At 37.0% G+C, this 27,940-nt stretch overlaps 1 protein-coding gene across 3 annotated transcripts in view; it reads right to left on the reverse strand.

Annotated features, from left to right (window-relative positions):
* Nucleotides 1-27,940, reverse strand: part of MANBA (mannosidase beta) — a 128,424-nt gene that overhangs the window by 33,110 nt on the left and 67,374 nt on the right. For all 3 annotated transcript variants that reach the window (XM_077755754.1, XM_077755755.1, XM_077755752.1), the window contains 5 exons: nt 26,775-26,892; nt 25,438-25,524; nt 22,000-22,167; nt 12,086-12,304; nt 5,324-5,488 (listed from right to left, as the gene is read on the reverse strand). In XM_077755754.1, coding sequence (XP_077611880.1) covers nt 5,324-5,488; nt 12,086-12,304; nt 22,000-22,167; nt 25,438-25,524; nt 26,775-26,892 — 757 coding nt within the window. The remainder of the gene's footprint in view (nt 1-5,323; nt 5,489-12,085; nt 12,305-21,999; nt 22,168-25,437; nt 25,525-26,774; nt 26,893-27,940) is intronic.

Below are 27,940 nucleotides of genomic sequence, written 5' to 3' on the forward strand. Positions count from 1 at the left end.
CAAATATGTGAAGAATAAATGAAGGCACTAGAGGGAGCCATAAGCTAAGTGGTTAGTGAAGACTCTCTCTAGCCCAGCTTCCTCTCTAAGGCAGGCTAGTAAGAGGCCATGATGGCAGAGTAAGCTGCCTTACCAGTTCTGAGTGTTGGTATAGACAGTCCTCAAACTAAGCAGTGAGGCCTGTGTGACACAGCTTAAGAGAGTGTGCCTAGGTAAGCAGGCTATTTGGAATACAATATAACAGGATAAGGGAGGAGAATGAAAAATGAGGCAAGAATATTTTGGAATATTTGAAGAGTTAAAGAAGTAAAATCCTATAAGGATACTTTTGCTGTTATAAGTTAAGAAGAAAACAGAGAGGGGCGCCTGGGTGGCTTAGTCGGTTAAGCGTCCGACTTTCACTTAGGTCATGATCTCGCAGTTCGTGGGTTCGAGCCCCGCGTCGGGCTCTGTGCTGACTGCCAGCTCAGAGCCTGGAGCCTGTTTCAGTCTGTGACTCCCTCTCTCTCTGACCCTCCCCTGCTCACGCTGTCTCTCTCTCTCTCCTAGAAATAAATAAAACATTAAAAAAAAATTTAAAAAATAAAAAAAAAAGAAGAAAACAGAGAAAGATCTAAAGGAAGAAACTTACTGCATAGCTTTCTCAGCCAAGATTTTTCTGAAAGTTGCAAAAAAAAAAAAAAACTGCTTAATAGAATGTCTTAAAAGGTGGTACACGGGCAGGTATCCTGTTCTTCAGAACAGTAGGACAGACAATGAGAAAAAGAACAGGGGTGGAAGCAGGAACAGAAAAATGGACCTAAGAAAGGATTTTATTTCTAATGCACAGGTCAAAGATGATTCTCAAAAATCAAACTAGCAAGGGAAGAAAGAATGTTTTACTCTAACATTTCCTGTCTATCTTTCATTCAAGTAAATCCAACAATAAAAACAAAAAAAATCATAATCATAATTTTAATTTTTTTCATCTTCGATCCTACTTAGTACATCAGAAGTTTCCACGGTAAAACCAACAAGGACAAATCCAATTCCAAGCCAATGCCTGGTAAGACCCCAGTGCTAATTTTTTTTAAGTTTAGTTATATATTTTGAGAGAGAGAGAGAGTGAATGCAAGCAAGTGGGGTAGAGACAGAGAGAGAGGGACAGAAAGAATCCCAAGCAGGCTCCAGGCTGTCAGTGCAGAGACTGACTTGGGGCTCAACCCCATGAGCCATGAGAGCATGATGGGAGTCAAAATCAAGATTTGGACACTTAACTAACTGAGCCACCCAGGTGCTACATTATCAGATGAAAGCCACCACCAACAAAACCAGCTCCCACTATGTACCTCTAATGCTAATGAGTTCAGAAAGAACAATTATTTCTGTCAGTTCTCTGAATGTGGTTGTGAGGAGGGGATGCCTGGGTGGCTCAGTCAGTTAAGCATCCAACCCTTGGTTTCACCTCAGGTCATGATCTCACGGTTCGTGAGATAGAGCCTGTTAGGCTCTGTCCTGACAGTGTGGAGCCTATGTGGAATTCTCTCTCTCCCTCTGTCTCTCTGCCCCTCCCCTCTGCTCGTACACACACACAGTCTCTCAAAACAAAAATAAATAAACTTAAAAAGAATTTACTTTGAATGTGGTTTTGAAGAAATAGAATAAAGTAACAGTAATAAAATGAACAGCTGGGAGGAGGACAGCCAGCATGAAAAACAACAGCTGAAAAGGTTTGCATGTGTGCACCACGAATAAGGATCACCCTATTTCATATTCCAAAACAGAGACACTTTTATAGAATAGTGTCTATGAAAAGCTAATAATGATGAACTTCAACACTTTAAATGGGACAGGTATCAACTTTGCCTTTTAACTTATGTTCTATGAGGCAAGTTCATAAATTACACATTACACTGGTAAAACTTCCCTAAATTGATAAGCTGATGGTTAACACATTAAAATTCTCTTTTATCAGTTTATCACCTTCTAAAAAAAGAGCACTCTTTTGGCTAATGGCTTTCTGTTTCAGCTTCCATCCAGAATTTTATGTTCTTCTACAGGAGAAAACTGATGAGAGTGAGCATGAGTCTGGATAAAAGCTGGCATATTTTTAGGTGCTAGGTTGCAAAATTTAAAATGTGATCATATTTAACAAAAACTTCTAATCTACTTCAGATCAACTTATATGATTGGGATTATGCTCCTGCCTTATCTCTTCAAACTTGAAACAAGTATGGAAAAAACATCAGATAAATAAGCAGTGGCTTGGGGCAGCTGGGTGGCTCAGTTGGTTAAGTGTCCAACTTCGGCTCACGTCATTATCTCACAGTTTATGAGTTCAAGCCCCATGTTGGGCTCCGCGCTGACAGCTTGGAGCCTGGAGCTTGCTTCAGATTCTGTGTCTCCCTCTCTCTCTGCTCCCTCCCCATTCATGCTCTGTCTCTCACTCTCTCAAAAATAAATAAATATTTTAAAAAATTTTAATAAGCAGTGGCTCTAATATAGTATTATGTGTGTATGTAGTTCACAAGTTCATTAAAAAATTTGGCAAATATAAAGAATAAATGGAAACATTAAGATGAAAACATAACCTAAAATTCAGTTCAACAGTTTCTTACAAAGTTAAACATAAATTTACCATATAACTGAGCGATTTCACTCAAGTATTTCAACCCAAAAGAAATGAAAATACGTCCACAAAGATTTGTCTGCAAATATCCACAGTAATATTATTCATAAGTCAAAAATTGGTAATAATCCAAATGTCCACCAACTGATGAATGGATATATAAAACATGGTATATCCATTACAACAGAATACTATCGAGCAAGAAAGAGGAATGAAGCACAGGTACATGCCATAACATGGAAGAACTTCAAAAACAGCATGCTAGCTTAAAGAAGCCTGATGCAAAACATCACACATTGTGTGAGTCCAGTTATATGAAATGCTGAGAAAAGGAAAACCTATAGGGACAGAAAGCGGATTAATGTTTGCCTGGGGCTGAAAGTGAGAAAGGAAAGTAACTGCAAATAAGCACAACGGACCTTTTTGGAATGTCAGAAATGTCCTAAAATTGGATTGTGGTCACGGTTGCATGACTCGATAAATATACGAAGAAGCACTTAATTGTACACTTAAAATGAGTGAAGTTTATGGTATGTCAATTATATCTCAATAGAACTGTTTTAAAAAATAATACAGTAAAGTGCATAATGGAACGTGCACACATCTTAAGTGTACGCCTCAGTGATTTTTATCATGTGTACACACCCATGTAACCAGCACCCAGATCAAGATACAAAGCTTTTTTAGCATTCCAGAAACTTTTCTTATACCCTTTTCTAACCATAATTCATCATCCCCTCCAAAAGAGGGGTAACCACTAATTTGCTATCATCTTGATTCATTTAGTCTATACCAGAAATGTCACTGTTTCCTTTGCTCAACATAATGTTTGTGAGATTTCATCCAAATTGATACTGATATCAGCAGTTTATTCTTTTGTATTGCTGTGGAGTATTCCATTATATAAATATACCATAATTTGTTTATAAATTCTTCTGTTCGAGAACATCTAGGCTGTTTCCAGTTTGGGGCTATTGTGAATAAAGCTGCTATGAAGATTATGTTAGATGTCTGTTGGCAGACATATGCCCTCATTTTTCTTGGGTATATAGCTAGGAGTACAAATCCTGATTCAAAGAGGAAGCAAATGTTTAGCTTGGCTAGAAACTGCCACAAAATTTTCCAAAGTGGTTAAACAAATTTCTATTCCTACTATGTCTAAAAGTTCCAGCTGTCACACATCCTCACCAACAGTTGGTATTGTCAGTCTATTTAATTTTAGCCATTGTGCTAAAATGACATTGTGTGGGGCGCCTGGGTGGCTTAGTCGGTTGAGCGTCTGACTTCGGCTCAGGTCATGATCTCACGGTTCGTGGGTTCGAGCCCCGCGTCAGGCTCTGTGCTGACAGCTAGCTCAGAGGCTGGAGCCTGTTTCAGATTCTGTGTCTCCCTCTCTCTCTGACCCTCCCCTGTTCACACTGTCTCTCTCTCTCTCAGAAATAAATAAAACATTAAAAATTTTTAAAAATAAAATAAAATGACATTGTGTGCCTTGCATAGGGGTACCCTGGCACAATTTTAATTTGCATTTCCTTAATTAAGAATGAAATGGAACACACTTTCATATACTTACTGACCATTTGGATATCTTCTTTGGTGAAGTGCCTATTCAAGGTTTTTGTCCATTTTTTAATAGGTCATGTCTTTTTCTTATTACTTTATAGTTCTTTATTTGGAATACAAATCTTTTATCAGACATATATATTACAAATATTGTTCCCTAATTTGTGGCTTGTCTTTTCTCTCTCTTAATGGTGACTTGATTTACAAGAGTCTGTAATTTTAATGAAGTCCAGTTTATCATTCTTTTCTTTCATAGTGGTTTTTTATTTGTTTTGTTTTTTTAGACAGAGAGAATGGAGGAGAAGGGCACAGGGAGAGAGGGGGGAGAGAGAGAGAGAGAGAGAGAGAGAGAGAGAGAGAGAGAGAGAGAGAAAGAAAAAACAGCAGGAGAGAGAGAGAGAGAGAGAGAGAGAGAGAGAGAGAGAGAGAGAGAGAGAGAATATTAAGCAGGTCCCATGCTAAGAATGGAGGCTCAATCCCATGACCCCGGGATCATGACCTGAGCTGAAATCAAGAGTGGGAGGCTCAACCAACTAAGCCACCTAGGAACCATTTGCAGTTAGTGTTTTTTAATGTCCTGTTTAAGAAATCTTTGCCAAGGTCACAAAAATATGTTTTTTCCTAGAAGTGTTATTATATACCTTTCACAGTTGAGTGATCAAATTAATTTTTGTATATAGCGTCAAAGTTCCTTTATTTTCCTATAAAGATACCCACTCAATACAGCACTGTTTATTGATAAAACTATCCTTTCCCATAGGATTGCAGTGGCATCACTGCCATCAATTAAGTGACTATATCACACATAAGTCTGTTTCTGGACTCTCTTGTGTTCTATTGTTCCATTTTGTCCTTGGGAAATGTTATTCTCTTAATTACTAAAACTTTCTAGTAACCTTGAGCTAGGGAACATTTCAATGCATAAGTTTGTTGTAAACTTTGTGAGCTGTTCTTTGTAAGAGAGGCAAATGCCAAAAATTAACTATTTCAAGCATTCCATGTCATCACATATCTACTTTGAAGAAGATAAACCCCTCAATCGGTGAAATAAAAACTGGAATTTTTCTTTGACCACATAAGGTTTACAAAATCCACATGATCCCTTATGTGAGTTGCAGGAACCTGTTGAAGTCCAGGATGAAAATGCCTTACCTGAGTAAGGTAAATGGTATCTTTGAATGTCTGTAATGGATCTGTGCCTTCTGGGAGTTTGAAATGAAATCCAATCTGAAGCAGCATTTCATTATTACCACCCGCATGGTGCTGTCGATGGAGTGAGAATTCGCTGTTGTAAGACCAGTCCTTTTTAGCTGAGACCTTTGAAGTAGAGAATAAGAGGTACAAATTGGGAAGTTAGGAGTGAAACTACATTTCTGACAAACTTGAAAAGTACTCTATGTACTGGAAAAGAGCTCGAGGTTTGTTCTGCAGCTCTCATTTTACTGATGTGAGATGTTTTTGCCATCATCCTTGTTATTGGTGAAAGACTAGCCCTGTGCAAACGGAATCACAAAACCAGGACTTGGCACCTATCTATTCCCCTTACTCAAACCTTTAGAAAATTACATTTTGGCATTTCTGTCAAAAGTCTTTTCATCTCAAAACATTCCTGTTTTTTAAAACATGTATTTATGCTCATTTTTAAATGTCAATTTATTCAAGTAAATAAATTATCAAAATTGAATAATGACTGAAGTCAGCATTCTGTTACAACTGTCAGTTCTTTAACAGGAATAAAATATCACTATTGTGATGGTAAATGCTTTATCATTTGCTTGTCTGTTTCTCAATGACTACTAAATATATTTGATATATACATGTTTAATTTTGATAGAGTCGAAGACACAAACCAAACAAGAATATTCTTTTCCCCTAATAATACATCTATTTTTTTTTAACATCTAGGCACAATTTGTACAATCTTTCCTTCATATCTTAGAGAAGCTACCAAAAGAAAAACAAAAGTGCCAGGTAAGGCTCTAATTGCTTTAAGAATATTAATTAATATTAATTCATTTAGGGGCAGCTGGGTGGTTCAGTTGCTTAAGCGTCTGACTTTTGATCTAGACTCAGGTCATAACCTCACACTTCGTAAATTTGAGCCCTGCATCAGGCTCCTTGCTAACAGTGCAGAGCCTGCTTGGGATTCTGTCTCTCTCTCTCTCTCTCTCTGACCCTCCCCTGCTCTCTCTTTCTCTCTGTCTCAAAATAAATAAACTTAAAAAAAAAGAATATTAACTCATTTAATCCTCATAACAACCTATGAGTCAGTATTATTATTGTTCTGTTTTAGAGATGAGGCTCAGAAAAGTTCAGTGATTTGTCCAAGTTCCTAAGCTACTTGGCACAGGCTAGGTCCAGCCTTTAGTTCTTTAAACCTGGATGGCTCTGAAGAAAATAAATTTTCATACAAATCCTATGGCTAGAATGGATTATATCAATACCAACAATAGCTTACACTTTATGGCCTGTTGCTATGTGTCAAGAACTGTGGCTAAGCGCTTCGATGTATAAGTTAACTTAATATTTACATGTGATTAACATGCACACACGAGTACCTGCACGTAGACACAAACACATACACACACATTCTTTCTCTCTCTCTCTCTCTTGCCTCCACCTCCCCTAAGAAGTATTTTACTACTGGGGCGCTTGGGTGGCTTAGTCAGTTAAGCGTCCGACTTTCGCTTAGGTCATGATCTCGCGGTTCGTGGGTTCGAGCCCCGTGTCGGGCTCTGTGCTGACACTCAGCTCAGAGCCTGGAGCCTGTTTGTGACTCCCTCTCTCTCTGACCCTCCCCTGCTCACGCTGTCTCTCTCTCTCTCTCCTAGAAATAAATAAAACATTAAAAAAAAAGTATTTTACTACTATTAAACCCAGTTTACAGATGAATACACTAAAATTCAAAATGATCAAATAATTTGTCCAAGGCAATATAGCTTGTGAGTGGCAGTTCTAGTATTCAAATCCAGGTCTGTTTATTCCATAGCCCAGGCTTTTAATCACTGTGCAATATTGATAATGGCCTGTTAAAAATATGATTATTTTACAAAGAAGTAATGCATCCCAAACTAGAAAGGGACATTTTAATTTTTGTTAAATACATGAAAAAACTCTAGATAAAAGAACCTAAGCTTTATGTAAAGTTATTCTTTTTTTTTTTTTATGTTTTATTTACTTCTAGGAGAGAGAGAAAGCGTGAGCAGGGGAGGGGCAGAGAGAGAGGGAGTCACAGACTGAAACAGGCTCGAGGCTCTGAGCTGGCAGTCAGCACAGAGCCCGACGCGGGGCTCGAACCCACGAACCGTGAGATCATGACCCAAGCAAAAGTCGGACGCTTAACCGACTAAGCCACCCAGGCGCCCCATATGTAAAGTTATTCTTTTGGTTTCTTTTATTTTCCCAATTAACTAATTCGAATTCTCAACAACGCAATGTAGCTCAGAAAGAGGTAATAACTAAATCAAGGATTCATAATGAACAGAACTTACAGAACTTATAGAACTTGGCTTCAACTTTCCCTATTTTAAGACATAGTGTTTCGTATCTTTGAACAACATGGGGCATTTCATAAAAACACAGCAATTGCATTATTGTCAGGAGGTGAATAGAAATGCTAACAGATTTAAGAAAAAGGGTTAGCAATTCATAACACTCACTTTCCTGAAATATAGTGAAAGGAAAATGGATCAGCTCTGGCGTTAGATATTAAGTCTGAATCCAGATATGCTACTTGCTGTCTGGGGTTAATGATGGAACTCTCACTCTCTAGTACCTTTGTTTCATTATTGTTAAATGAAACAATGAGTCTCTGGTACAGAGCATCTGTTCAGTAAATATTTTGCTTCTTTCATTCCTTCCTTCCCATTCTAACACTTGTTCCTACCTAACTCAGAATACTCAACTCCATCCTCCTTCGTTTTGAAACAATACTATTCCTCAAAAGTCTACCCTATAATACAGGAGTAATAAAAAAAAAAAAAAACCAGAAGGTATATCTAAGGTGATAACATTATTTATTACAGTTAAAAACACAACATAGCTTCACCGTGTGAAGCAAATATAGTTGCGTTTAGGTGGTAAAACTAAGGAAGATTTTGAAATTGTCTTAAAATTTTTTTGTGGTTACGTTACACAAGTGATGGGGAAGGGAAACAAAAACTACAGGTACATGATTATTGCAATAGATGAAGAAAAAACACTTGACAAAATCCAACACCTTTAAAACAATTTTTTAAACATTTATTTATTTTTGAGAGACAAAGACAGAGCATGAGTGGGAGAGGGGCAAAGAGAGAGAAGGAGACACAGAATCTGAAGCAGACTCCAGACTCTGAGATATCAGCACAGAGCCTGACATGGGGCTCAAACCCACAAACTGTAAGACCATTACCTAAGCCGAAGTTGGATGTTGAACCAACTGAGACACCCAGGTGCCCCACCAACAAACACCCTTTTATGATACAAGCACTCAACCAACTAGGAATAAAAAGGAACTCCCTCAACCTGAAAAAAAGACATATACGAAAAACTTACAGTTAACATCTTACTGAACAGTAAAATACTGAAAGCTTTCTTCCTAAGGAAAGCAATGAAACAAAGATGTCCTCACCATTTCTATTCCACATTGTATTGGAGGTTCTAGCCAGGGCAATTAGTCAAGAAAAGTTAATAAAAAAACATCCAAACTGCAATGGAGGAAGTGGAACTAATTCTATCTGCAGATGCTTTTATATATAGAAAACTCTAAAGGATTCACAAAAACTAAAGCTAATAAATAAGTTCTGCAAGGTTGTAGAATATAAGTTCAATATAAAAAATCAATTGTCTCTTTATATACTAGTATTGAACCATATGAAAATAAATTAAGAAAATATTTCCATTTACAAAAAGAATAAAATACTTAGAATAAAGTTAACTAAAGAAGTATACACTTTGTACACTGAAACTACAAAATAATGAAAGAAGACATTACATGTTCATGGATCAGAAGCCTTCATATTGTTAAGATGGCAATACATTGCAAACTAATCTACTGACTCACCACAAACCCTATCAAAATCCCAGCTGACTTATTTTTGCAGAAACTGGGAAGGTGATCCTAAATTGATATGTAAATGGAAGGCACCCAGAACAGCCAAAACAATCTTGAAAAGAAGAACAAAATTGGTGGACTCACACTTCCTGCTTTCGAAACTTACTACAAAGTGACAGTAATAATGACAGTGCATACTGGCATAAAAGAGACAGATCAATTAGAAACAAATTGAGACTCCAGAAATAAACCTTAACATTTATGGTTAATTGATTTTGACAAAGGGGTCAAAACAATCAATGGGGGAAAGAATAATGCTTTCAATAAATGATGTTTGGATAACTGGATATCTGATGCAGAAAAAAATGAACCTGGACATCTATCTCATACCATATAGAAGAATTAACTCAAAATAGATCACAGATCTAAATGTAAGAGCTAAAACTAGAAGACAACACAGGAGTAGAATTTTGTGATCTTAGATTAGAAAATGGTTTCTTAGGGGCACCTGGGTGGCTCAGTTGGTTAAGCATCCAACTTCAGTTCAGGTCATGATCTCACAGTTCATAGGTTCAAGCTCTGCACTGGGCTGTGTGCTGACAGCTCGGAGACTGGAACTACTTCAGATTCTGTGTCTGTCTCTCTCTTTGCCCCTCCCTGGCTTGCATTCTGTCTGTCTCTCTCTCAAATATAAACATTTAAAAATGTTTAAAAAAAAATAATAAAGAAAGAAAATGGTTCTTAGACACAATACCAAAAGCACAAGAGATAAAAGGGAAGATTGACAAGTATTTTTGATAACTTCAAAATTTAAAACTTTTGCGTCTTAAATGACACCGTCAAGTAAGTAAAAATAAAACCTACAAATTAAGAGAAAATATTTGCAAATCATATATCTAATAAAAAATACACAAAATATATATATAACACAATTCAATAACAAAAAGACAAGTAACCCAATTAAAAAACAAGCAAAGGAAACAATCCAAAAAACTAATAGGCAACGGATGGAATGGGAAAAGATAGTTGCAAATGACATATCAGATAAAGGGCTAGCATCCAANTGATGAGCACGAGGTGTTATATGGAAACCACCTTGACAATAAACTATTAAAAAAATTAAAAATAAAATAAAATGGAAAAATAAATAAATGCAGACTTACAGAAAAAAAAAAGAAACAAAGGATTTGAATAGACATTTCTTTAAGGAAAATATACAAATGGCCAATAAGCGCATGAAACGAGGCTCAACATCATTAGCCTCAAGGAAATGCAAATTTCCTGTAAATGCAAATTTCCAGGGAAATGTTAAAAAAAAAGGGGGGGGAGGGGAATAAGTGTTGGCAAAGATGTAGAGAAATTGGAACCCTCATACATTTTCTGGCAGGAATGTAAAATGGTTCAGCCATTGCAAACTATAGTAAACAGTTTGGCAATTCCTCAGAATGTTAAACAGTTACCATACGACTCAGCATTCCACTCGTAGGTATATTATATTTAATAGAACTGAAAACGTATGTTCACAAAAAAATGTATACAAATGTTCACAGCAGCATTATTCATAATAGGCAAAAAAGTGGGAATAACACAAATGTATATCAACTGATGAATGGACAAACAACATGTGGCATATCCATACAGTGGAATATTATTCAGCAATAAAAAAGAATGAAAACTAATACATGCTACAACATGGATGAATGTGGAAAATGTTATGATGAGTGAAAGAAGCCAGCCTACAAAGATCACATATTTTACCATTCCAATACATGAAGTGTGAAAAACAGGCAAGTATATAGACAAACAAAGCAGACTAGCAGTGCCTAGAGTGGACTTGGAGGGACTGAGAGAGTGGGGAGTGACTGCTAATGGGAACAGAGTTTCTCTGGAGTGATGATAATGCTCTAAAACTAGGTCGTGGTACTGCCTGCACAACTCTGTGAATATACTGAAAACCATTAAAGTATATATTTTAATGGGTGCATTGTATGGTCAGTGAATTATATCTCAATAACGTTGTTTAAAAAAGAACACATACAACTCTGAAATTGAATCCATTTGTGAAACTGAATCTGTAGGAATAAGGAAAGTGAAATGCCATACATAGTGCAAAACAAAAAGAAGACGAAGTAGAGGGGGAAATAGAAGAGGTAGAAGAGGAGACAAAAGAAAAATAATATGACCTTATAACATTAAGCAAAAGTTCATTTATCACATTCATTCCTCTTACTGTAGCAAACCATCCAGGTCTGAATAGCTGAAAATGACAGAACAGGTGTAGGATAGGGGGGCCTGGGTGGCTCAGTGGGTTAAGCGTCTGACTCTTGATTTCACGTAAGGTCATGATCTCATGGTTCATGAGATCAAGCCCCACATGAAAATCCCCCTGCTTGGGATTCTCTCACTCCCTCTCTCTGCCCCTTCCCCTCACAGGCACGTGTGTGCTCACTCTCTCTTTCTCTCTCTCTCTCAAAATAAATAAATAAGCTTAACAGTGGTAGGATATAGGGAAAATAGCAAGTGAGAGTTACTTTCATGCATGATAAGAAGTCAGGCTTAAGCAACCACTGGTTCCCATTTCAGTTTTAAATGTTAGTGAAGGAACATAATTAAAAGCAATATAGAAAAGTATTAATCCCCAAAATGATGACTACCAAGAAATTTAGCTCCCCAAAGTTTAAAGAAAAAAAGTTCTATGATCTTCCTAAACTTTCTTTTAAATAAGAAGTAGATTTCATCTGACTTTGTGAACCACTGTTGAGAAAGGGACACACTAAAGAAAAGACAAAAGCAGCTTAAAAAAAAAAAAGAAAAAAAAAGAAAGGGACACAGGTCCACAGCCTACCATCTGAATCACGGGGAAATAAAAAGTGGCTTACCTTTTCTAATGTACTAAAGGAAGGCCAGGACTGATATCCATATTCAGATACAAATCGAGCTTTGGGGAAATTTTTCCAATTCCAGCAATCATTGATATAGTCATAAAAATGTACATCACCAAAATTCTCGTCATAAGGGTTCGCAGACAGCCAGCCTTCTTCAATAGATTCGGCTCCATTTGTAGGACTGGATATGATAAAAGGACGAGTCTTGTCTCTCTGAGTTCAGAAATAAAAGGGTTTAAAAGATATTTTCACCCAGTAAAACACAAACCATTTACTTTTTTAAATTAAGTTTTAATTTTAATTCTGTTACATTTAGTTAACATTCAGCATAAAATTAGTTTCAGGTGTACAATATGGTGACTCAACACTTCTGTACATCACCCAGTGCTCATCATGACAAGTGCCCTCCTTAATCCCATCGCCTATTTCATTCATGTCCCCCCCTGCCCCCTCCCCCCGTAACCATCAGTTTGATCTCTATAGTTAAGTGTCTGCTTCTTGGTTTGTCTGTCTCTCTTTTCCTTTGCTAATTTGTTTTGTTTTGTTTTGTAAATTCCACATCAATGTGAAATCATATGGTATCTGTCTTTCTCTAACTGATTCATTTCACTTAGCATTATACTCTCTAGATCCAACCATGTTGTTGCAAATAGCAAGATTGCATTCTTTCTTATAGCTGAGTAATATTCCATTATTAATGGAATATTATGTATACAAACACACACACACACACCCCACATCTTCTTTACCCACTCATCTATTGCTGCTGGACACTTGGGCTACTTCCATAATTTTGGCTATTGCAAATAATACTGCAATAAACATAGGGATGCATGTATCCCTTTGAATTAGTGTTTTTGTAATTTGGGAACAAACACCCAGTAGTGTGATTAGGGTAGTTCTATTTTTTTTTAATGTTTTATTATTGAGACAGAAAGAACGAGAGTATGAGCAGGGAAGGGGCAAAGAGAGAGGGAGACACAGAATCTGAGGCAGGCTCCAGGCTCTGCACTGTCAGCATAGAGGCCAACGCGGGGCTCGAACTCACCAACTGTGAGATCATGACCTGAGCTGAAGTCAGATGCTTAACCGACTGAGCCACCCAGGCACCCCTGGGTAGTTCTATTTTTAACTTTTTGACGAACCTCCCTACTGTCTTCCACAGTGACCGCACCAGTTTGCATTTCCACTAACAATGTGCAAGGGTTCCCTTTTCTCCACATCCTCACCAACACTTGTTTTTTGATTTCAGCCATTCTGACAAGTAGGAGATGATGCCTCCTTGAAGGTTTTATTTGCATACCCCTGATGATGAGAGATGTTCAGCATCTTTTCCCATGTCTGGCCATCTGTATGACTTCTCTGGAGAAATGTCTATTTGTGGCAGACCATTTACTTTTTAAAAAAATACTATCAAGTCTTAGAAATGCCAAGTGGCTGATAGAAAAAAAATAGAATCATTTGCCTATGCATTCAACAACCACCAGCACTTTTCTGGTATTCGCCAATCCTTTATATCTTGTCATTATTAAAACTTAGCTTATTCCTCAGCACCTCCTCCTAATCTTTTTCCATCATGTTGTGCCTTTACATTACGTTCTACCAAAATGGGTAGTACTCAGTCTAGTGCAGTATTTCTCAACCTTGGCAATACTGACATTGTGTGTTGGAGACCAGGGAAAATTACTGAATTTTGTGTACTGGAGACCAGGAAAAGGGGGCAGGGGGAGAGGGAATGTTTAGCAGCATCCCTGGCCTCTACCCGCTAGATGCCAGTGGTACCCCTATAGACACCAAAAAATGTCTACAGGCATTGGCCAAACATTCCTCCTCTCCCTTGAGGACAAAATTGCCTCCACTTAAGAAACACAGGTGTAGTACTTAAGAATAAGAGGCTAAGTTGCAGGATACAAAATTAATACCCAGAAATCAATAATGCTTCTATACACTAAGACAAAGTAGCAGAAAAAGAAATTTAAAAACAATACCATTTACAATTACACCAAAAAGAACAAAATACCTAGGTATAAACTTAACCAAAGAGGCGAACAATTTCTTCTCTGAAAACTATGAAACTCTGGTGAAAGAAAATGGAGATGACCCACACACACTCCACATGCTCATGGAATGGGAAAATCAGTATTGTCTAAATAGTCCACATTACACAAACCAATCCACAGATTCAATGCAATCCCTATCAAAATACCAATAGCATTTTTTACAAAACTAGAACAAATAATACTAACATTTGTATGGAACCACAGAAGATCCCAAACAGCCAAAGACATCTTGAAAAAAAAAAAAAAGAAAAAGAAAATCAAAGTTTGGAGGTTATCAAAATTCCAGATTTCAATGAAAAAAAACCAAAATATACTACAAAGCTGAAATAATCAAAATAGTATGGTACTGCATAAAAATAGATCCATAGATCAGTGGAACAGAACAGAGATCCCAGGAATAAACCCACAACTACATGGTCAATTAATATGACAAAAGAGGCAAGAAAATGCAATGGGAAAAACACAGTCTCCTTAATACATGGTGCTGGGAAAACTGGACAGCTATCTGCCAAAAGATGAAATCTTTTAACACCATAAACACAAATAGGCTCAAAATGAATTAAAAAGCTAAATGTGAGACTTGAAATCATAAAAATCCAAAAAATCATAAAAAACACAGGCAGTAATTTTTCTGACATGAGCCACAGCAACGTTTTTCTAGATATGTCCCCTCAGGCAAGAACAAAACCAAAATTAAACTATTTAGAGGACATTAAAATAAAAAGCTTTTGCACAGCAAAGGAAGCCATCAACAAAATAAAAAGACAACTTACTGAGTGGGAGAAGATATCTAGAAATGATATATCTGATAAAGGGATATATATAAATGTATATCCAAAATATATAAAGAACATATACAACTCAACACCAAAAACCAAATAATTCAATTAAAAAATGGGCAGAGGACTTGAATGGACATTTTTCCAAAAAAGACATACAGATAGCCATTGAACACATGAAAAGGTTCTCAACATAATGGAAATGCAACTCAAAGCTAAAATGAAATACCATTTTACACCTTTGATGGATAAAATCAAAAAGACAAGAAACAAGTGTTGACCAGGATATGGGAAAAAAGGTAACCCTTGCACACTGCTGGGAGGAATGTAAATTGATGCAGCCACAGGAAAACAGTATGGAAGTGCTTTGAAAAACTAAGTATAGAAATACCATAAATCCAATAATTCTACTACTGGGTATTTATCCAAAGAAAATGAACACACTAATTTGAAAAGGTATGTGTGCTTCTGTGTTTACTGCAGCATTATTTACAACAACCAATATATTGAAGCAATCTAAGTGTCCATCAGTGGACAAATGGATAATGAAGATGTGGTATGTATATATATATAATAGAATACTTCAGAGCCAAAAAAAGATGTGTTTCTGTGTTTACTGCAGCATTATTTACAACAACCAATATATTGAAGCAATCTAAGTGTCCATCAATGGACAAATGGATAAGGAAGATGTGGTATATATATATATATATAATAGAATACTTCAGAGCCAAAAAAAGATGAGATTGTGTCATTTGAGATGCACCTAGAGGATAATATGGTAAATAAAATAAGTCAGAATGAGAAACACAACTAATACATGATTTTACTCATAGTGGAATCTAAACAAATGAATAAACAAAAAGCTGAATCAGACCTAATCAACTAATACATGATTTTACTCATAGTGGAATCTAAACAAACGAATAAACAAAAAGCTGAATCAGACCTAAAATACACAGAACAAACTGATGGTTGCCAGAGGGGGCCGGTCAGCAGTTGGGCAAAATGGGTGAAGGGGAGAGGGAGATACAGCTTCCAGTTATGAAATGAACAGGTCATGGGAATAAAAGGCATGGCAGGAGAAAAAAAAAAAAAGAAAATAATAGAGGCTATTGAGTCAGATGGACTGAGTTTAAATATCATATCAGAACCTTATTTTTTTTGAACAGGTCTAAGCCTCAATAGTCTTATCTGCAAAATGGGGATAATAACTTCTCTTTCATAGGGCTACACTGTATGGTAAATAACCCCCGTGTGGATGCTATTGCTAAATGTCCACCAGAATTCATGTTTCCATTTCCATAATACAGAGCTGTTCCTAGGAAGTGTTTTCCTAACCAATTCGCATCACTGTGGGGCCACGTGCCTCATTCTCATCCTCTTGGAATTATGAGCTCTTAACCACTGAGCTGTGAAATGAAAATCCTCAAATATTAAAATCCATTTCTTAAATCCATCAGATATGAAACATGTAATACCAACACTATGAGAAAAAAGATTATAAAATAAATGTTCTATAAATATTAATTAAAGCTTAAACCATCACCATTTGTAGATAGAAAAATTCTTCATGACACATGACTTAGCATATCAGATAAGCTAAAAATGTGAACCTAAGTTTTTCATGAATTCTCACTGAAGTTGCTTCACATAAATGAAGAGTGCCATGAACTGAACTTATTTGGATGCCAAAAGCACATACTATTCTTTAAAAAAAAATTTTAATGTTTATTTATTTTTGAGAGACAGAGAGACAGAGCATGAGCAGGGTAGGGGCAGAGAGAGAGGGAGATTCAGAATCTAAAGGAGACTCCAGGCTCTGAGCTGTCAGCACAGAGCCCGACATGAGGCTTGAACCCACGAACTGTGAGATCATGACCTGAGCCAAAGTTGGACGCTTAACCAACTGAGCCACCCAAGCGCCTCTACAATACTATTCTTTTTTTTAATGTTTTATTTATTTCTGGGAGAGAGAGAGACAGCATGAGCAGAGGAGGGTCAGAGAGAGAGGGAGACACAGAATCTGAAACAGGCTCCAGGCTCTGAGCTAGCTGTCGGCACAGAGCCCGATGCGAGGCTCAAACCTACAAACCGTGACATCATGACCTGAGCTGAAGTCAGACGCTTAACCGACTGAGCCACCCAGGTGTCCCCATACTATTCTTTTAAATATGTCTCTTTTTGTATGGGTTCAGGAGGTACCCAAATATTTAAAATATCCAATTACAGATTTAAAAAATTATAAAGACAATCAGATTATTAAATCACATATTAAACATTAAAGCTTTTTAAAGTTACATCTTTTGAAGGCATTACTGAACAAAATGCTACTTCTCCTTCCTGCAAAAAAAGCTAATTTATATCATTATATATAATGTTTATGCATGTAGTATATACAAGTATAACACGCCTATTAAAAAGTAGAAATGTAAAAAGAACCACCATAAGGAAAGGCTCTATGGTGGAGTTGGGAACAATCTCTTTCCCTTTTCCCTTATCCCTTATTTCATATATGAACATATTCGTATATAACATATTATCAAGTTGTTTTAGCATTTATAATTATAGAATGTTAAATGAGACATAAGGCGAGATAGACTTAACAATACACAGTACATACTATTGAAAAGCAACAGAATACACATTCTCCTAAGGTGCACATGGAATGTTCTCCAAGACAGATCATAGATCAGGCCACAAAACAAGTCTTAACAAATTTGAAAAGACTGAACTCATATCAAGCAGAGTTTTGGACCCCAAGGGTATGAAACTAGAAGTGAATTATAAGAAGAAAGCTGGAAAATTGACAAATACGTGAAGATTAAGGAATATGCTACTGAAAAATCAATGAATCAATGACGACACCAAAAGAGAAATTAAAATATACCTTGAGACAAATGAAAATGTAAACACAATATACCAAAACGTATGTGATGCAGGAAAAGCAGTTTAAGAGGAAAGATCATAGAGATAAATGACCATTTCAAGAAACAACCCAAAAAATTCAAATAAGAACCTAACTTTACACCTTAATAAACTAGAAAAGAACAAATTTCGCCCAATGTTAGAAGAAAGGATATAACAAAGATCAAAGAAGAAATAAATGAAATAGAGACTAAAAAACAATAGAAAAGATCAATGAAACCAAGAACTTATTCTTTATAAAAAGATAAACAAGAGGCGCCTGGGTGGCTCAGTCAGTTGAGCTTCCGACTTTGGCCCAGGTCATAATCTTGCAGTTCACAAGTTCGAGTCCTGCATTGGCCTCTTTGTTGACAGCTCAGAGCCTGGAGCCTGCTCAGATTCTGTGTCTCCCTCTCTCTCTCTGCCCCTCCCCCCCCTCTGCCCCTCCCCCACTCACACACTGTGTTTCTCTCTTTCTCTTTCTCTGTCTCTCTCTCTCAAAAAAAAAACCCAAAAACATTTAAATAAATAAATAAATAAGATAAACAAAATGGCAAAACTTTAGCTAGACTTGCCAAGAAGAAAAAGAGAAAGGACTCACACAAAATCAGAAATGAAAAAGATGTTAAAACGGATACCTCAGAAATACAAAGGATCGTAAGAGATTACTGTGAACAACTATACACCAACAAATTGGACAACCTAGAAGAAATGGATAAATTCCTAAAAACATACGATCTTCCAAGATAGAATCATGAAGAATAGAAAACATGAACAGGCCAATTAACTAGTAAGGACATTCAATCAATAATCAAAAATCTCCCACCAAACAAAAGTCCCAAACATTCAAAGCAGAATTAATACCAATCTTTCTCAAACTCTTCCAAAAAACAGAAGAGGAGGGAAAACTTCCAAACTCATTTTACAAGATAAGCATTATCCTAATACCAAAACCAAATAGAATCACCCCAAGAAAATTACAGGCCAGTATCCTTGATGAACATAGATGCAAAACTTCTCAACAAAAGATTAACAAAGCAAAGTCATGTAAGTCAAAAAAAGAAATCATACATCATGATCAAGAGGAATTTATTCTAGGGATGCTAGGATGGTTCAACATCTACAAATCAATCAAGATGATACATCACATCTTGTATCATTAATAAAATGAAGGATAAAAATCATGAACAGGGTGCCTAGGTGGCTTGGTTGGTTAAGCATCTGACTCTTGACCTCAGCTCAGGTCTTGATCTCAGGGTCATGAGTTCAAGCCCTACCTTGGTCTCCACAATGGCTGTGGAGCCTACTTAAAAAAATCATATTATCATGTCAACAAATGTGGAAAGAGCATTTGACAAAATTCAGCATCCATTTATTATAAAAACTCTCAACAAAGTAACCACAGAGGGAACATAATAAAGGCCATATATGACAAGCCCATAGCTAACATCATACCCAATGGTGAAAAACTCAAAACTTTTCTCTAAGATCAGGAACAAGACCAGGATGCCTACTCTCACCACTTTTATTCAACACAAGAATGGAAGTGCTACTTAGAGCAATTAGACAAGAGAAAGAAATAAAAGGTATCTTAATTGCAAAGGAAAGAGTAAAGCTGTCACTATTTTCAGATGACATAATATTGTATGTGGAAAATTCTAAAGACTTCACAAGAAACTGTCAGAATAAATAAATTCAGTAAAATTGCAGGACATAAAATCTATACACAGAAATCTACTGCATTTCTGCGCACTAATAATTAACTCCTAGAAATTAAGAAAACCATCTTATTCATGACTGCATCAAAAAGAATAAAATATCTAGGAATAAGTTTAACCAAGGAAGTGAAAGACTGAAATTATTATTGAAAATTATAAGACACTGAAGAAGACACAGATAAATGGAAAGATATTCTGTGCTCATGGACTGGAAGAACTGATATTGCTAACATGTCCATATTATTTAAAACAATCTACAGATTCAAGGCAATCCCTATCAACACTGTAATGAAATAGAATGAATAATTCAAAAATTTTTAGGGAACCACAAAAGATGTTAAATAGTCAAACAATCTTGAGAAAGAAGAACAAAGCTGGAAACATGCTTTCTGACTTCAAAATACATTATAAATAAAATTAAAACATTACGGTACTGGAATAAATACAGACACAGAGGTCAGTAGAACAGAACAGAGAACCCAGAAATTAAATTCATATACACATGGCCAATTAACTTATGACAAAGGAGACAAGAATATACAATGGGGAAAGGACAGTCTCTTCAATAAATGGTGTTAGAAAAACTGGACAGTCCCAGACAAGAGACTGAAACTGAACAACTCTCTTCAATCATGCCCAAAAATTAATACAAAATGGATTAAAGATTTGAATGTAAGATCTGAAATCATAAAACTCCTAGAAGAAAACACAGGTGGTAAGCTCCTTGACACTGGTGGTAGCTCTGATTCTTTGGATTTGACACCAAAACAAGGACAACAAAAGTCAACAAGCGGAACCACATCAAACCAAAAAGACTCTGCACAGCAAAGGAAACCATCAATAAAATGAGAAAGGAAAATACGGAATGGGAGGAGGAAATATTTGCACATCATATAACTGCTAAAAGGTTAATATCCAAAATATATAAAACACTTATACAATTCAATAGCAAAAAACAAACAAACAAACGAGTCAAGGATCTAAACAGACATTTTCCCCAAAACATACAGATAGTCAATAAGTATATGAAAAGGTACTCAACTAATCATCTGGGAAATGCAAATCAAAACCATAATGGGGGATCACCTCACACCTGTTAGGATGGATATCATCAAAAAGATAAGAGGGGCACCTGGGTGGCTCAATCAGTTGAGCATCAGGCTCTTGATTCCAGTTCAGGTCATGATCCCAGGTTGTGGGATCAAGCCCCATGTCCGGCTCTGCACTGAATTTGGAGCCTGCTTGGAATGCTCTCTCTTTCTCCCTCTGCCCCTTCCCCCCACTTGTGTTCTCTCTATAAAAAAAAAAAAGAAAAAAATGCTGGGGCACCTCTGTGGCTCAGTTGGTTAAGCTCTTGGTTTCAGCTCAGGTCATGATCTCACAGCTTTGTGGGTTTGATTCCTGCATCAAGCTGTGTGCTGGCAGCACAGAGGCTGCTTGGGATTCTCTCTCTCCTTCTCTCTCTCTGTCCCTTCCCCACTTGAGCTGTCTCTGTCTCTCTCTCTCTCAAAATAAATAAATAAGCTTTAAGAAAAAATGCTGAATATAAATGAGACCCAACATCCATTTTCCTACTACCACAGTCCCCTCTTCTCTCTGTGAGCCTCATCTACTCTACTTAATTTTTTTAAAACAAATTTGGCTCCTCTAGGCATTTGAGTTTACAATTCTTACTACAGACCAAATTTGCTTGTGGATATAAATCTTTAAAGTCTAACTAAAATATTAGCAAGTCAAATCTAGCACAGAATACAAGAATAAGACATTACAACTAAATAGAGTTTATACTAGAACAGGTTTATTATTAGACAATTAATTCACAGAATTTGTTATATTAATATACTGAGGAACAAAAAGAAGGAAAGAAAAAAGAAGGGGCATATCAGTAAGTTATCTAAAGTAGAAATTCTCAACCTTTGGGGTTCCATGGATGGGCTCCAGAAAGAGTCCATGATAATCTGCAAGTGTAAACACAATATTGGTGTATGTGTGGTGAGTTCCATAGATAAATTAATTCCTAAACAAGTCCATAACCCATGAACCCATTCACATGCTGCAGCATTATAATCCATTCACATGCAGCTCTGTATTAAAATGATGTTGGGGCGCCTGGGTGGCTCAGTCAGTTAAGCATCCGACTTTGGCTCAGGTCATGATCTCACGGTTTGTGGGTTCAAGCCACACATCGGCTCTGTGCTGACTGTGCTGACAGCTCAGAGCCTGGAGCCTGCTTCAGATTCTGTCTCCTTCTCTTTCTGCCCCTCCCCCACTCATGTTAGTGCTCTGTCTCTCTGTCAAAAAAAAATAAATAAAAATTTTTAAAAAGTTAAAATGATATTGTTGAAGGTAGACCTAAAAAAGGGCACAATATACCATACCAATATTCAAATAGATCCATTTTCAAGAGTTTCTTAAATTCTACTGCATGAAAAATCATTACTTACTGCCAAGACAATCTGTCGGATATTTTTCACATACAGAACCACATAGTCATTGATGTAGGTATGTAGTTCACTGGCATGTATATTAAACCAGTTCGTCATCAGCGCTGCTTCATTTTCATTATTTCCACCCCATACGATGATAGAAGGATGAGATTTCAGTCTCCTGATCTAAAATTTCAAAAAATGTAAATTAATTTTCAAATGATCAACAAGAAAAAAAAATCAGAGCTATAGTGATTCCTAATTATTCCTAGCCACTGCATTTCTGCACATAAATTCATATGTGTCAGAAAATTTATTAGAAAATGGCTTGTAACATTACCTGTGGAGACACCTTTTAAGGACTCTCCGAATCTTTTTACCTAGATTTTATAAACACCAATAAGATTGGGTTCCACTTTTCTACTGTATAAAAACTGAAGAAAATATAATACCTTTTGTTAAAAAAGAAAAATAAACCAACCTCATCATTATCTGACTTGCCACCAAAAGGTTCTAAGGAATACAAAAGGCAGAAGAGATTATATTACAGAGGAGTTTCTCAAGAACAAGTTGGAGTTTTGTGTGAAGAAAAAACTGAGGTAGAAAAACCACTTCTAATGAAAGAGGGATTGAGGTTGTCACAGTCTCCACTGAGTTCAGAAAACCACAAAGACAACTAGAGAGGGTTTTACAAAGCAAGTGAGACCCCAGAGATAACCTGTAAGTTAAAGACAAATACGTGGAATATTGAAACGAAAAAGGATTAGAGCATCACGAGGATATCTCCAGAAATAACTATCAATGTCATGTCCTAAGAAATCAACTAAGGTTAGTAAGTTACTGAATATATCTAAACATAGAGGAAGAAATTAAGAATCTACCTGAAAATCCTGCCAACTAAGAATTGAACCTGGATGAACTGGGCTTCTCTGTGGGCCAGCCCTACATAAAGGTGGAAGGATCCAGCTCCTCGGACACACTAGAAGATGGACTCCAGCAAAGGAAGGCAATGAAGTCTCTTTGACAGCAGAGTGAGTCAATGATCAAGAGAAATTCCTTTGCAACACATTTTAGCAATATAACCTCATTGGTATTTACAGCTTCTCTTCCATGTAACGCATGGTTACAGTGATGGATCCCAGCTGATGTTCTCTGTGTGGCCTCCATTCAAGATGCTAACAGAGATGCATTAAGGATGCGTTAAAGAGACTTCTCTCATTCTTAAAAATTACAGTCTTGTGTTCCTCTAAACCAGCCTTACACACGCTATTTCCTTTATTTGCCTCTGTGCCTGTCCAGGTAAGTGAGGGCTGCGGCCAACTATGACTGATTGTTTACGGTGCTACTGAAAACAAATACTGAAGAGGCAAAAAGCTGCAATGACTCTGTGCTATACATATCCTTCTAGCTGACCTAGAATTCTGTGGCGAGCTTTACCTTAAAATTTTAACAAACTGCAAAAAAAAGTTCTCCTTCTCTTTAATAATACATAAAAGAACTGGAGGCACATAGATATCATATTTTATTTATTTGTATGAAAAAAATTAAAAATAAAACTGAAACATTTGCAACCTACATAACTATAATATTTTTAAAGTTCATTGGTCCATCTCTCTATCTTCCTGATGAATAACCCAGCCAGGTGGTGGGGATACACAGAGGAACAAGCCCCTGGGGCCTCAGGGAGACTACAGTGTTGCATGAAGCAAAACATCTAACAAGTATTCAAATTTTGATATATGTCACAAAGGGCAAATGATGTGATCTAGACTTGCAAATACGGAAAGGTTTTCTTCCCCGAGAAAGTCATGCTCAAGGGTGCCAGGAGAAAATGAGAGAGGTGGCCCACAGGGAGGGCGATGAGGAAGTGTTCCAGAGCAAAGATAGCACAGGAAGACGATGCTCAACGGGGCCAGGGAGGCCGGCAGAGGCAGGATAGGGCATGGTGAGGCTCTTTATTGGAGGCCTTGGAGCAAGGGATGATTCATTTGTACTTTTTAAACCTTTTTCTAAAATAAATAAATAAAACAGACATAAAAAACAACTATGATACAGTAAATTATTATAAGGTAATCCGTCTTGTATCCACAACCCAGACCAATAAAGAGAAGCCCAGAAGCCTTCATGCACCCCTTGTATTTATTTTTTTAAGCTTATTTATTTTGAGAAAGAGAGAGAGAAAGTGAGTGAGCACAAGTTGCGGAGGGGCAGAGAGAAGGAGAGACAGAACCCCAAGCAAACTCTGTGCCATCAGCATCAGTGCAGAGCCTGAAGTGAGACTCGAACCCAGGAACCATGAGATCATGACCTGGCTGAGATCAAGTCAGGCACTTAATGAACCAAGCCACCCAGGTGCCTCCCTCATACACCCTTTTTAATTGCAGTGTCTTCTTCCAACAGTAACCACTATCTTGAGTATTACAGTAATTGCTTCCTTGCATTTCTTTTGGATTTCCATCCACAGACATTATAATTATGAAATCACAGAATTTAACGTACTTGATGGATTTCAATCCATTAACGGTCTTATCCTTATTGAACTCAAACTATCCTACTATTGGCTGGTGATAGTCTTGTCAAAGTTCTTTTTGACAGACCTTTGATAGTTTCCTTGTTATCTGTATGTCAGGATCATCTAGTATATTTCCTGTCTCAGGCCCGGGATCACCCATTTCTCTAAGAATTCCTTCTCTTTTCCTCCTGGACTTTTGGGGTTCAAAGTCACAGTCCTTTCGCTTCAACACTTCTTTGTTTGAGAGATGAGGCAAGTTCTAATCCCCCTACTTCTCTGCCATGTTGGGCCCTCCCCTGAAGCCCTTCTCTTAATGGGAAAAATTATTTCAATAGAAGGATACTCAATATTATTAGGTTGTTCATTGTTTCTAGTCCTTTTCAGTGGACAGAGCTAGGTTATAATCACTTCCTTGCACTTGAAGATCTATAAATATAGGTGTATACATATGGATGCAGAGGAAATCAGGGAGTCAAGAATCACTTTACCTTTTTGACCTGAGAGCTGAGAAGACTGGCTGTGCCATTTATTGAGGTAAGGAAAACTATAGGAAAAGCAGGTTTGGAGAAGATCATGCAAGTTTGGTTTGGAAATGTTAACATTTGAGAGGACTCTGAAACCTACAAGCAGAGGTCCCAAGTAGGCAGCTGGATAGAAGAACCAGGAATTCAAGCAGTGAAGTCAGAGTTGAGGATAAATCTGAAACATCATCAGTATATAGGTCGTGTTAAAGCCATGAGACCAGGGAAGTCAATTATAGGACTGATTTTCATGGGAGTTAGTAAAGAGAAAAATGAAAGGAAGGAAGGGAGGGAGGGAGAGAGGGAGAGGAAGGAAGGAAGGAAGGAAGGAAGGAAGGAAGGAAGGAAGGAAGGAAGGAAGGAAGGAAGGAAAGAAAAAGAAACGTAAGCATTTTCCTTCTTCTTGGAATGGTAATAACATACCTGGTGAGCAACCTCTGCTCTCACTGAATCCAGGAAGCCCTGATCAGTCGGATAAAGGGCACAGGCAAACATAAAATCCTGCCATACCTATCAAATCAAATAAAAGGCAATAAAGCACATCCATAGATTTTATTACACTGAAAGAAATTCCTCATTTTGAATGTCAGGAATTATCATTCAGGCAAATGAAAAATCAAGTTAGCTTGATGAGGGTGATCATTTGAGCAATACTGTGATTAAAGCAGTGCCCAATAAAGGTTTTCATAGACGGCACAACTTTCCAGAAGGGCACAAAACTGTGGGGGAGATCTGAGAGGAAAAAGTGTTCAGTAGGGAGACGAGAAACAGAAGAAAGGGGAATTCAAATAAGGAAACGGTGAATGTGTTGAAAGGAATATGAAATTCGAAAAGAACCTTCCCCCAGCCTCTCCACACTGTGATACTCTGTAATTTCCACTAGAAATTTGGTATTGAGCGAGGGACCAGACCGTTAGGAAACAGTCTTTGTTTATAAAGGAATTAACTTTTCATGGCCAAAAACGATTACTACATAGAAATTTTCATAATGAAACCACAAACTCCATTTCTAGGGAGGTTGTTAGGAGGCGATGGTTAAGAACACAGACCCCAAACCAGTTGACCTGAGTCAGAACCTTGATTTCAAGTTATTAAACTTCTCCTCCACATGTCAGTTTCCGTATCGGTTAAATGGGGATGGAGAACAGCAGTAACTACTTCACAGGATGGACATGAAAATGAAATAAAATAATAGATGCAGAGCACTGAGAACAACGCTTGGCATTCAATAAATATGACAGAATGCTGTCATATTATCATGACCATCCATATTATCAGTATTCTTATAATTACTATTCCTCTATGGAGTACTTTCTGTTTTAGAACTGTAATACTAGAACTAAAAGAATATATTTCCTTTGCTTAATCCTCACAATGCAAAACATGTCTGGAATACCTAATAACAATAGGAAACATATCTTTTTCCTCATTTATTATTTTTCTTCTCTCTAGGTCTTGCTGGATCTCCTTAAAGTCAAACATTTTAAATGTATTTAATCATACCCTCATATCACAAAGAAAATTACAAATACAAAAATACATAGAATGTCTACCACGTAAAAATAATTACATAATTATGATATTCGCCATCAGCCATGGTTCTGGTTTTGCAAGATGCCATTTATTCCTCTGCAAAAAAATGGAGTATCATTCTCAGCTCTGAGAAAAGAAGAAATGAGCAATATCACCCACTTTGAACACAGGAGGTCAAAGTGAGGATACAGTAACATATCAATCAATAAAGTGCTGTCAATACCCACCATTATTCCTAGTTCATCACAGAGTCTATAGAATTCATCCTGCTCATAGATTCCTCCTCCCCACACCCGGAGAGTATTCATGTTAGCATCCACAGCAGACTGCAAAAGGAGCTGTAGCCTATAGAAGAAATTTTAAAAACAAATGCTAATTTGAAAATCTGGGGCTGTTAAAAAATATTTTAAAAAACAAATTGTGCTTGATATATACATTTCAAATCTATGTTAGAAAAACACATTTTAAAATTATGATGGTTTGGATACAGTAGTAAGTGGAGAAGGTGGAAATTATATAAACATTGACTGTAACCACATAAACAAACCTAGAAAAAGTGTGGGTTATATTTTTTTCTCTACCCTCTAAATTCACACTGTTATTATACTATTTTTAAAACAGTTGTAAAACATTAGAAAGTATGAGCTAATTTTATATAATCATTGCAAATTATGAGACAAAAATCAAAGTTTGCATATTAGTTCCTGGCTTGCCCCCCCCCCCCGTTTTTTTAAGGTTATTTATTTTGAGAGGACAGAAAGCATGAGCAGGGAAGGAACAGAGAGAGTGGAGTAGGAGAGAGAGGGAATCCCAAGCAGGCTCTGTGCTGCCAGTGCAGAGCCCAAAGCGGGGCTCTATCACAACCTTTGAGACCATGACCTCAGCCAAAACCAAGAGTCAGACGCCCAACCAAGCCACCCCAGTACCTAGTTTACTTTTATCTCCTTTTTTAAATTCCTCCAGTCCAGTACAGATGTTCCTCAATTTATGATGGGATCATATCCCAATAATACTCATTGTAAGTTGAAAATCTTGCTAAGTCGAAAATGAATTTAATACACCTTAACCTATCGAACATCCTAGCTTAGCCTAACCTACCTTAGATGTGCTCAGAACATGTACATTAACCTATAGTTGGGCAAAATCATCTAACACACAGTCTAATAAAGGACTGAATATCTCCTGTAATTTATTGAATACTACCACAAAAGTGAAAAACTAATGGTTAATGGGGACAGAAGGGTTGTGAGTACATCGGTTGATCACCCTCAGTATCATGTGGCTGACTGGGACCTGTGGCCGCCACCACAGCCCAGCATTATGACATATTACTCTACCACATATCACTAGCCCAGGAACAAATCAAAATTTAAAATTCAAAGTGTAATTTCTA

This window comes from Crocuta crocuta, unplaced genomic scaffold (genome assembly GCF_008692635.1).
Source record: "Crocuta crocuta isolate KB4526 unplaced genomic scaffold, BGI_CrCroc_1.0 scaffold92, whole genome shotgun sequence".
Lineage (NCBI taxonomy): Eukaryota > Metazoa > Chordata > Mammalia > Carnivora > Hyaenidae > Crocuta > Crocuta crocuta.